At 43.3% G+C, this 12,509-nt stretch overlaps 1 protein-coding gene across 2 annotated transcripts in view; it reads left to right on the top strand.

The window, feature by feature from the left end:
• The window catches only part of jag2b (jagged canonical Notch ligand 2b), a 163,249-nt gene extending 151,798 nt beyond the window's left edge, over positions 1–11,451 (top strand). For both annotated transcript variants that reach the window (XM_078234507.1, XM_078234506.1), the window contains 4 exons: positions 1,856–2,104; positions 4,261–4,392; positions 6,515–6,671; positions 7,855–11,451. In XM_078234507.1, the coding sequence (XP_078090633.1) occupies positions 1,856–2,104; positions 4,261–4,392; positions 6,515–6,671; positions 7,855–8,309 (993 nt within the window). In that variant the 3' untranslated portion in view covers positions 8,310–11,451. The remainder of the gene's footprint in view (positions 1–1,855; positions 2,105–4,260; positions 4,393–6,514; positions 6,672–7,854) is intronic.
• The last annotated feature ends 1,058 nt before the right edge of the window (positions 11,452–12,509 follow it).

The following is a 12,509-nucleotide window of genomic DNA, read 5'->3' as shown; positions in this document are numbered from 1 at the left end:
CTGACTGCTGCCTCTTGTAAGAAGTCTCACAACACCAGGTTAAAGTACAACAGGTTTATTTGGCAGCACAAGCTTTCGGAGCGCTGCTCCTTCATCAGGTGAGTGAGGATTTGTGTGCACAAACGGCATATATAGACACAAGCTCAATTTACAAGATAATGATTGGAATGCGGGTCTTTACAGGTAATCAAGTCTTAAAGGTACAGACAATGTGCATTGATTACCTGTAAAGACTTGCATTCCAATCATTGTCTTGTAAATTGAGTTTGTGTCTATATATGCCCTGTTTGTGAACACAAGTCCTCACCTGATGGAGCAGCGCTCCGAAAGCTTGTGCTGCCAAATAAACCTGTTGTACTTTAACCTGGTGTTGTGGGACTTCTTACTGTGCTTACCCCAGTCCAACGCTGGCATCTCCACACCATGCTGCCTCTTACACATCCCCCTCCTGCCTCTGGCTCTCTGCTGGATTGGCCCCATTCTCTGGAGTTCCAATCCTAAAGCACTTCATCTTCCTCTCTCCTTAAGCTGGCTAAGATATTCGTCCCACTCGCTAATTTTGGTCAGCATCTATTTTTCTTGCACCTCTCGAGCATCTTGTGACTTTTTTTTCTGTTAACGATGCAATGTCTCGCCAGCAAGTGGTCATCAGCTGAAATAGCTGAAGTGTTGGGAATCGCAGATTGGGTGTTGCTGATGTCTTTGTAAAAGGCTATTGTTGTCATTTTCTCGTGAAATTCTGTCCCCCGTTGCCAATATATTTTTAAGTGCTGATGTTGTAAAGGTTGCATGCTCTCTTTTAATTCACCGCATTCATCACCCATTGTGTCTGGGAGTGGAGTAAAGACTGTCCTCTTTTACCCAGTGTAGATAAAGTTTTCCCTGAGCCCATTGGTCAGTGCTGAGCTGAGATTCTTTACTCCCCCTATATTGCTCCTTTATCTAATTTGGTTTGACTGTACCTTGAGATGTTGCACTATGTTAAAGGTGCAATTATATAAATTCAAGTTCTATGCCTTCTGAGAACTACTGGGGCTCTGCATTCAGTACACCTGGTGTTTCCAAATGACCTGGCTATTGGAAGAGATTACTGTCGAACCAGCCTCCATTCAGGCTTTGTCCTATTGCTTTTTTGTTTTCTTCTTTGTCACTGCTGCTAGCTAGTAAACAAGCCTTTGAAAGTAAAGGCTTGTTTCTACAAGACCAGATTTGTCTACTTTGGAGGAAGCTGATTAAAAACACTACAATTTTACATTTTTTTAGATAATGACTCCTGCCATTGATCACACCATATCTGTCTCTGAAAAAACATTTCGTATCTCAATAATATTATCCGTCTTTCCTGCATAATATCTTCTGTTAGTCATTCACCAAGTGTGGAGAAAAACTTAAGTGCAACAAATCAAGTTACATAGTTAACCCTATAAGAGGTTTTCCAGATTCACTGGCTAGCTTTAAGTCTGAAAGTCATGGGTTCAAGTCCCATTCCAGTGGCTTGAGTACAAAATGTCAGTCGTATGCAGAGAGAATACTGCCAGAAGATAAATTAAACTATGGCGCTTGGATCAGTGTTATCGATCCTGAGAGATTCTTTGAAGAGCGGGTGAGTTCTTCCTGGTTTCTAACTGTCTCCCAACATTACCACAATGTTTGCTGTTTGTGGGAACTTGCTGCTGCATTTTTCTACATGACAGAGAAAGTCCTTCATTGGCTGTGCCATCCTGTGGTCAACAACTTGATGGTGTTGATATGCTCACATATGAAGATAGGGAGTTTAACAATGACTAATCATTGGCTACTTTTAGCCTTTTATGAAGTTGGTGTGCTGATACAAGGTGTTTGTTTGTTTCAATAGGTATGGTGTGGCCAGAAGTCTTGTTTGTTGCACGAAAAGCCTGGCCATGAAAACTTTGTGTGTCCAGAGGCCCAGCAGTGCCAGGTCAGCCCATGGCTCAAGTGTTTCTCCCCTCCCTGTACTGACTGGGGGGAGTGTAACGCCTTAGAGGTTCTGCCTGTTAACTCCAAATGTCAGCCTATCACGGGTCAACTAGACAACAACTGTGCAAAGATCACACTCATCTTCAACAAAGAAAAGATTCCAAAGGTAAGGCAGACTGTGCAAGTGCGTGGAATTCCTGAGTTGAGTTGGATGTATTTCTTGGGAGTTGATTTTTGGGATCTGTATTCACCCACTGAATGTTTCAGTAGGGGAGCAGTTCGGGAACAGTGACCACAATTCAGTAAGCTCTAAGGTACTGATGGATAAAGATAAGTGTAGTCCTCAAGTTAAGGTGCTAAATTGGGGGAAGGCTAATTACAACAATATTAGGCAGGAACTGAAGAATGTAGATTGGGGACAGATGTTTGAGGGCAAATCAACATCTGGCATGTGGGAGGCTTTCAATTGTAAGTTAATAGGGATTCAGGACCGGCACATTCCTGTAAGGATGAAGGATAAGTATGGCAAGTTTTGGGAACCTTGGCTAACGAGAGATATTGTGAGCCTAGTCAAAGAGAAAAAGGAAGCATTTGTCAAAGCTAGGAGGCTGGGAACACACGAAGCAAGTGTGGAATACAAGGAAAATAGAAAGAAACTTAAGCAAGGACTAAGAATGGCTAAAAGGGGTCATGAAAAAGCATTGGCCAACAGGATTAAGGAAAATCCCAAGGCTTTTTATGCATATATAAAGAGCGAGAGGGTAGCCAGGGAGCGGGTTGGCCCACTCAAGGACAAGGGAGAGAATCTGTGCGTGGAGCCAGAGGAAATGGACAAAGTATCCTCCAAAGAGAAGGACTTGGTGGATGATGAATCTGGGAAAGGGTGTGTAGATAGTTTGAGTCATGTTGAGATCAAAAAGGAGGAGATATTAGGGTTCTTGAGAAACATTAAGGTAGACAAGTCCCCAGGGCCTGATGGGATATACCCCAGAATACTGAGAGAGGCAAGGGAGGAGATTGCTGGGGCCGTGAGAGAAATCTTTGTATCCTCACTGGCTACAGGGGAGGTCCCAGAGGACTGGAGAATAGCCAATGTTGTTCCTTTGCTTAAGAAGGGTAGCAAGAATAACCCAGGTAATTACAGGCCGGTGAGCCTTACATCAGTGGTAAGGAAATTATTGGAGAGGATTCTTTGAGACAGGCTTTATTCCCACTTGGAAATAATTGGACGTATTAGTGAGAGGCAACATGGTTTTGTGAAGGGGAGGTCGTGTCTTACGAACTTGATCGAGTTTTTCGAGGCAGTGACGAAGATGATTGAGGGTAGGGCAGTGGATGTTGTCTACATGGACTTCAATAAGGCCTTTGACAAGATCCCTCATGGCAGACTGGTGCAGAAGGTGAAGTCACATGGGATCAGAGGTGAACTGGCAAGGTGGATACAAAACTGGCTTGGTCAAAGAAGACAGAGGGTAGCAGTGGAAGAGTGTGTTTCTAAATGGAGGGCTGTGGCAAGTGGTGTTCCTCAGGGATCAGTGCTGGGACCTTTGCTGTTTGTAATATATATAAATGATTTGGAGGAAAATGTAACTGATTGATTAGTAAGTTTGCGGATACAGTAGTGACTTTTAAGGGGCGTCTTGACAAGTACATGAATGAGATGGGAATAGAGGGATATGGTCCTCTGAAGGGCAGGGGGTTTTAGTTAAGTCGGGCAGCATGGTCAGTGCAGGCTTGGAGGGCCGAAGGGCCTGTTCCTGTGCTGTAATTTTCTTTGTTCTTTGTTCACTCCAAGATGTAATGGAAATTTCCTTTGCCAACCATCCCAATCTTGCATAAAATGAGGCTGCGCAATGCCAACCAAGTTGGTTCTTGGAACAGCCAACTTAACTGGCACTTCCACTTCAGGCCCCAGAATGGAAATAAAGGTTGTGGCACTTACTCGCTACTAGAAATCTGGGAGCTTTTGAACTGAGATTGTTGGGGTGTCAAGAGAGGAAATGGGGTTGAAGTGCCAGTCAGACATTAATGGAATGATGTATCAAGACTGTAAAGGGCTGAATGGTGGATGGCTGTTCCTATGTTGTAGCATAAGGGGTTTTACTCCTTCCCAATTCAATTTGAGCTTTGGAACTGTTTGTGGTGAATATATATATCGCAATCCGTTATTGTATAGTGCAGTGTGGCAAAGCACTAGTGTCGTCAGCCACCTGGTCTTCCGGAGTAAATGTGTAAAAGAATCTCCATAATTGTGGATTAGACACAATTTGTTCTGAATGTGAGTTTGCAGAGTTTCACATCTCTTCCGATTCTTCTCCCCAGGGCATTACTGTGGAATACATTTGCTCAGAACTGAGGTATCTCCCAGTGCTGCGGAGTCTCTCTAAGGAGCGGACTCTGTTTGTGTTGTGCGACCTGGCTAACAGCACTGACAGTGCAGTGGAAGTAGCCATCGTAAGTAACAGCTTTGCTTTGGGTTTTGTCATCCTTATCGCTTTGTCATGACCAGCCTTGCATTTGACCAAATGGGATTGTAAGCTTTGCTTGAACAATAGATACAGCGCAGAAGGGGGCCATTCAGCCCCTCTTGTCCATGCTGACTCAAAGGCTCCCAGGTGCCCTTCCTAATCCCATTTTGCTGCACACAGCCCATAGCAGCTTACAGAACTTCAGTTGTACATCCAGGTACTTTTTAAGAGTTTAGGGTCTCTGCCTTCACCACCAGCTCGGGCAGCAGATTCCAGACAACCACCACCCTCTGTTTTCCCTCATGTCCCCTCTAATCCTTCTCTGCCACTTAACTTGAATCTATGACCTCTGGTTTTTGATTTCTCTGTCAAGGGAAACGGATTCCTCCTGTCTACTTTATCTCTACCCCATATATTTTGGTAAACCTCAATCATGTCACCCCTCAGTCTTCTCTGTTCCAAGGAAAACAACCCCAATCCAATCTCTCCTCATAGCTACAATTCTCCAACCCTGTCAACATTCTAGTAAATCTTCTCTACACTCTTTCTAGAGCGATTACATCCTTCCTGTAATGTGGTGACCAGAACTGCACACAATACTCCAGTGGTGGCCTCACCACTGTCTTGTATAGTTTCATCATTATATCCATACTTTTGTATTCTATATCTATGTCGCTGAAGGAGAGCATTCCATTTGCCTTCTTTACAACCTTAACTACCTGTACTGCTACTTTCAGGGACCTGTGCACTTGCACGCCAACAACTCTCACTTCATCTGCCCCTCTCAGTATATTCCTGTTTATTGTGTATTCCCACTGTTTGACCTCCCTAAATGCATTACCTCACATTTATCAAGAGTTGAACTCCATTTGCCACTTTCCTGCCCACTCCACCAACCCATCCATATCATCCTGGAGCTTACAGCTATCCTCTACACTATTCCCTACACGATCAATTTTTGTGTCATCTGCAAATTTCCCAATTGTGCTCCCACGTTCAAGTCCAAATCATTAATATATGAAACAAACAGCAGAGATCCCAACAACACTTGAAACAGCTTTCCATTCATAAGGGCAGCCATTGACCATTCCCCTTTGTTTCCTGTTGTTAAGCCAATGTTGAATCTAATTTGCCACATTACCCTGTAGCCCATGTGCTTTACTTTTTTGACCAGTCTGCCACGTGGGACCTTGTCAAACGCCTTACTGAAATCCAGGTACACAACATCCACTGCACTACCCTCATCGATCCTCTTTGTCACTTCCTCAGAATTGGATTGTAGTGAGCTTATGCCTAACTAGGGCTTGTTTAGTTTAGATTCTGATGGGATGTGCTAGTTTTGTTAGTAGGATGCAAGAAACATATAGCACTTGGTTTTTCCAGCCTTATTTATATTCGCTGAAATCTTGCTGCCTTTCATGCCGGCAGAATATTGTGGTCCTGCCAATGGCCCACCTCTGCCACGGGTTTCCCGGCTGCAAGGGGTGCATTCACCGGGAAACCTCATTGACAACGGTGGGATCTTATGGTGCTGCCGCCAGTGAACGGATTGCCGCCTCCCACTGTCGCAAAATATGCAACAAGGAGAAAACTCCTACCCGTCGTGTGCAAATCCATTACTGATCATCCATATTTCAATTAAATGATAGAACAGGCTGGAGGGGCCGAATGACCTGTGCTCCAAACTCCTTTAGATATGGATATCTGCTGGGGAGCTGAGGAGGGGGTAGAGATTGATCATCCAATTGACAGTTCCCAGTCTACCCAGTTGACTGATCTCAGCAGGGAGCCTTTGACTTAGACCAGGAGTTACCTATTTCTGCTCCCGGTAACTGTCTGGAGATTGTTTTTGGAAAATGGGGGTTAGGAGATCGGATTTGACTGTATGGCCTGTGTGAAGTGATATCCCTGATCATGAATAAGGTCTGTTGTTTGTGGGCTGGTTGGCCTTTGCTGTCTATGAAATCTCCTGAGTAAGACTTGCACTAGTTTTGAAGAAATCATGCTGCACTTTGAGATTTTAACTCTCAGCAGATCTGTGCAGTTTTTCCAGCACTTTGTTTTTATCTGAGTTTCACCTCTTCTCTGTTCTGCTTCCCCTTCCCCAGTCATTTACCCAGCCTGGCGAGGACCGTGATGGGATCCTTATAAGGGAGGCTGTTACAAAGATCGTTGACAATGTGACCAAACGACAAAACAGCACCATGATGCTCGCTGTGATTGAGGTGAAAATAGAGACAGCATATGTTCCTCCTTCCCAACCAGGTAATACTGACCTTTCCTTTTACTGATGAGATCTGCCCTTTGTATAACATTTTGTCTGGCTGCATGTTGGTTGACTGAAGCCAGGTCCACACATTACTCATGGCTCAAATTCTTTTGAGTCATAAGGTTCTGGGGTTCCTAGAGCACCTAATCTAACTGATGCAGCCAGTGGAGTTCTGAAGGGAGTGGAGGCAGCACTATTGGAGGTGCCGGTTCTTGAATTCATTAAACTGGAACCCTGTCTGCCCTCTTGAGTAGATGTAAAGATTGGTGTCCTGGCCAATAGTTATCCCTCTGTCAATGTCACTTGAGTAAATTGACTGTTGTGTGGTCAAATTATGGCAACCAATCTACAGAAGCAAGCAAAGTCATTTTGTGAAGAAGGAAACAATGAAAGTAGTGATCTTTTTTTTGGGGGTGCCGGGGAGTCGGAGTTTAGTGCTGGATAAAGAGGAATGTGACCCAGGGCACTGAAAGAACTCCCAAATAAAAACAGAAAATGCTAAAAATACTTGCCTAGCAGGTGGCATTCAGGTCAGCGATCTTTTGTCAAAATTCAAAGAAGTTCGAGAGCTCCTTGTTCTCCAGAAGTACCATAGCAATTTTAACATTCACCAGAATTGGCAGATTGACATCCTATCTGAAGGCTAGCCCCTTGGATAATGGGTAGGAGCTTAGGAGGCGGCTTGCCTATTCAGCCTCTACCATGTGCTGCACTTTGATCTAGGATTGATAAATGCAATTACAAGTGCTTCCTGTTTATTGAATACGCTATTGAACACACAATCCAGGCTGGCACTTCTGGTGCAGCACTGAGGAGGGTGGTGCTGCATTGTCAGAGGTGCCGCCTTTACAATGAGACGTTAAACTTGAGGTCCTGTTTATCCTGATTCTAGAAGTTCTCCCAAATGTCCTGGCCAATCTTTATCTTTCAGCTAACATCACAGAATAAAGAAGATTTGGTCATTTATCATCTTACTGTTTGTGGGAGCAAAAAAAATGGCTACTGCGTTTTCTCCGTTAGAACATTTGAAAAGTACCATCAGGCTGTAAAACATTGCGGGACTGCCTGAGATTGTGATTGCCAGAAAAATAGAAGCAATTTCTTTTTATGAAAAGATTTAATGTCAGTTTTTTTTTTGCATCACTATTCCATCTTCACCCTTTATGCTGGTTTACGCAGCGTACCTGGTTCCAGTGCTAAGTGTGGCGTTTGGTGTGGTCTGGCTGGTCTGCATCATCATCTGTGTGTGGTGGACACGGAAGCGGAGAAAAGAGCGGGAGAGAAGCCGGCCGCCCATGGATGACACGGTGAATAATCAGTGGGAGCCTCTGAAACCCATCAGGAACCCCATTGATAAACCCTGCAGCAACAAAGACATTCAGTACGAATGCAAAAATTTAATGACCCCTTGCAGCCGGACTCTAATGGCGGGCGAGGAGGTGGAAGAGGAGTTGGGTGTGGACAAGTGCCCCTCCCAAAGATGTACAATTACATTCTTGCCAGCGAAAGGCGACATGAAATCGTCGCAATTAACTCCAGTCAAACAGCCGCATCGGACAGGCAAAAGGGACAACTGTTGCCTGAAAAATGTGAATGCGTCAAACCATGAAGGAGGTAAGGATCTTTCTGTATGAACATACGGAGTTTGTTTTGTGCCTACAGTTTTTTTAAGAAAGAGAGAGAGAAAGGGAGAGGGGAAATGAAGATAAATTCCTCGTTGCCTCCTTGTCCCATTGAGACTGAAACCATCTGTTGAAGTCTTCATGGTGAATAAGTGTCTCTTTCTTTTGGTGTGTGTATAAAGCCTTATTTACCAATTGTCTCTTTAAATCTTGTATAAATTATTTGTGACTTGTTCAGTGTCAAGATCTCTTTGCCAGTTGCTATATTATGTTTCTTCTCCTCTTAAATGTTAATTGGAGGGGGCAGCACCTTTTGCGTCCCTTAGCAACAGAGAAGGAGGAACTAAGATTACTTGAGCGGCGTCCTCCCGTTTAGCACAAAACAAATTGTTTACATAGGTTTTGTCATGGCTTTTTTTTGTAGTAGTTTAGCGTCATTTTCTTTGCCTCGGTAGGAGGTTCCAACATACAATTGAACCTTGACCTGTTGTTTTCAGTCATCCTTCATTTGACCCCTACCCCCAGAAACAGTTTGCTGTCTGTGTGTGTGTGTCGCACAGATTCCTGCTGTTGGGCTAGTTTTAGTTTTGTGGGGAGGTGGGGTGAAGGTATAGAATATATCAGTGTGCCCATGGCTTATCCCTTTGCCTTCTCCCTCTCTTTCTCTCTCTCTCTCTCTCTCTCTCGATTAAGCCTGTGGACCATGATGAATGTGCTGTTCTTCAGGCCTTCACCTGCAGTTTGGGAAATTGCTGGCTTGCCAAATTTTGGGAAGTGGAAATAGCAAAGTGTTTTATATATTGATGGGGTAACAAAGAGAAGGTGCTTTACAATAGGTCTGAGAGCTCATCGCCACTTGGCAGTTGCCATCCTGCAGGGGTGGTTGACAAAGGAAAACGATTCCCAGGACTCTTATCGTTGTAGACAGAGGTTGAGTTGGGGACGTTGATAAATAGCCTCGATCAAGTTGCATTCAGCAAAAATGACAATAGGGAGGAGGCTGGGGGGGTGGGGTGGAATCAACCATTTCTCCTCCAAAAATATGCCACGGAACTGAAGTGCCTTGCTGCCGTCTGACCTTTGAAAGGGCGTGCATTTATATAGCGCTTTAACACATCTCGAACACCTCGAAGAATGCTTCATGTGGCGAGTTACCTTAAAGTACGGTGAATGTTAGATGGGTACAGTGGCGCCCATCACAGTGAAGATCCTGCAAAGGGCAGCCAACTTCATCACCCAAAGTAACCTTGCTCTTAATTCACTGGAACCTGGGTGTGATTACAGTATTGGAATGGCAAGTGCCTGGAGCATGAATTGCTATAGCAACTGTCAAAGACTGTCCTGCTGATTTTGATTTTTTTATATATATATATATAACAAGATGAACTATGTACCTTCCTTACTGTCCTATAATAAAATAAACAAATGTAAGTGTATGATCAAAGCTTTTGTATATATGTATATACTTGCGGAATCGATGTGTATATTTGATTGAATAACTTAAGACAGATATTAATTCAAATTTTTTTGTTTGGATGCCATTCCTTAATTTATATTAAAAAGGAATTTTGGCATTTCTGTCACATGCGGGCACAGAGACACATCTCTTACTATTCCATTTGAAATCTTTAACTTCACATCTGGCTAAAGATCAGAAAATGTTGACCTCTTTTTACATGTTAAGCTGATGAGGGGGAAAAACCCAAACTGAAACAAAACCCCAGACTGTAAATAGGTTTGGCATGCTTTCGATTTATGCTTCTACAACCAGTCCATTGCCTGTACGCTGCCATCTCCACCTGCTGGCGTTGTGCCCCCCAGGCTGGTTTCTACAGACGGAATGGGGTGGGGAGGGAAGGGGCAGCAGCATGCAGAGGGGGAGGAACGAGTGACAGCTTGAATTTAGATCTTTGGAAACCAAAAATTACTTTGTGGCTGTTCAGATGTTGTGAAATGTGGTGTGAGAGACAAGAGAATTTGACCTATGTCCGCTACTAAATAATTGAAGAAAATGTCCAATTCTCTCCTCCAACTGTCGTTTTAATTCTTAAAAAGGCAGGTGCAGACATTGAACAGACATTTTCTATATTTGCGCTTCAACAAACCTTTCTTAAAAATGTCCAGGTCTGTCTTGGAGCAAAAATAGGTGGACCTAAACGTCAGTGTTTCCCCAGCCACTTCTATTATCTCCATTCCCACCTCCCATTGCTACTGTGTAAACCTGGCCTTCCAATGTTATGGAGCCAACTGTACGTGAACATAGAGGAAAAAGTAGCCTCTTCTCATTCTCTTTTTCTCTTCCCTCCCGGCTCCTGCTTTTACTCTGGATATTTTAATCAGCTCTCTCCTGGAAAAGCCTATTATGCATCAAGGGAATATATTTCTGCTTTGGGCAGAGGAAAGAATGAAGGGAACAATTTGTTTTATATATTTTTCTTTAAAAAAAACAAGTTTGCTTTTGTTCCAGCACAGAAAATGGGTGATATGTTCTACCCAGCGACAAATGACCTGACAGGAAAAATGGTTTCAATTCAAAATGAGGAAATAAAAAACCTGACTTGTTTTCTTTTGGTTTTTGCTAAACTTCATTGTAAATTCATTTGGGTTAAATCCAGACCATTGTTCACCCAACAAAAAAGTGCCCACAATCTTCTTCAGATTAAGCTGCTGAAGGGTGTGTGTGTATATATATATATATATATATATATTGATATACATATATATGTGCGTGTGTGTGTATATTTTATATATGTATATAAATATATATAAAACTTCTATTTGGCTGTCGATTCATTTTGATATTAAATACTTAATGGGCAAACTGTGACATTTTCTTTCTGAATTATGGATGAGAGCTTTTGTTTTCTGAATCAGGTTGTACTTTTATTGATGTCGATGGCACAGCGAGAGGCTGGAAAAATAATCCTGTTTGAAGAAACAGGTTTAAAAAATTTAAAAAAATACAGGCTGGCTGATTTAAAAAGAAAATGAACAATTTCTGTACGGACTCGAAATAAAGTTGTAATTTTTTTTGTATAAGGACCCTCGCGTTGCCTTGCAAAAGTCCTCTGTTCATTTAGTGCATTTTGTTTGACATGTTCTTAGAGATAACTTCAAAAAAAAACTATTTATTAAAGCGTTTTATATTAACGTCTCCCAGTGTGTCTTGTGGCTTTTATTCTTGGGAGAAGTACAGTTTAAAACTGGGGCAAGGGGATAAAAGCAAATTACTGCAGATGTTGGAATCTGAAACCAAAAGAGAAAATGCTGGAAAATCTCGGCAGATTTGGCAGCATCTGTAAGGAGAGAAAAGAGCTGACGTTTCGAGTCCAGATGACCCAAATGCCCTTTATTTTTATTTCCCCCCCACTCTTTCCCCCTATTTTATCCCCCCTTTTACCTTTTCTCCCCCTTTGCTTCCCTTTTTCTCAATTTTACCTCTCTCCCACCCATCTCCCCCCCTCCCTCCGCATCATCATCTTCTGTCTCAGCTTGCCCTCTGATTTCAGCTTCTCTGCCATTTGGCCATCCACACCTATTCTCTCTCTATGGACTGCCATTAGCAGCCTTTCCCCTTGTTTTTGTGGCTATGACTCGCCTTTCATTCCTTCACCATACGGTATAAATATCTCCCACTTTCTCTGCCTTTTAGCTTTGACAAAGGGTCATCTGGACTCAAAACGTCAGCTCTTTTCTCTCCTTACAGATGCTGCCGGATTTTCCAGCATTTTCTCTTTTGGGGTGAGGGTATTTTTTGCTTCTTTATTAGTCACAAATAAGGCTTACATTAACACCGCAATGAAGTTACCGTGAAATTCCCCGAGTCGCCACAGTCCGGCGCCTGTCCAGGTCAATGCACCTAACCATGTCTTTCAGAATGTGGGAGGAAACCGGAGCACCCGGAGGAAACCCACAGACACGGGGAGAACGTGCAAACTCCACACACAGTGACCCCAAGCCGGGAATTGAACCTGGCGCTGTGAGGCAGCAGTGCTAGCCACTGCATTGCCCCGTGTTTATTTCCCAGTTCAGACCAATAGGTTCAGTGTAGGGACTGTTAGCTAGGGCACCTAGGGTGCTGATAGTCTGCGTAATCCTCTGCTCTGAAAGCTTTGTTTGCAGCATTAGATTCTCATCTATCACCTATAAAGGCAAGCAAAGCAGATGCATGGGGTTACGGGAGCACCACTGCTTGCAAGTTTCCCTCCCAAG

Source organism: Mustelus asterias, chromosome 18, assembly GCF_964213995.1.
Source record: "Mustelus asterias chromosome 18, sMusAst1.hap1.1, whole genome shotgun sequence".
Lineage (NCBI taxonomy): Eukaryota > Metazoa > Chordata > Chondrichthyes > Carcharhiniformes > Triakidae > Mustelus > Mustelus asterias.
This window is presented reverse-complemented; position numbering and strand designations above follow the sequence as displayed.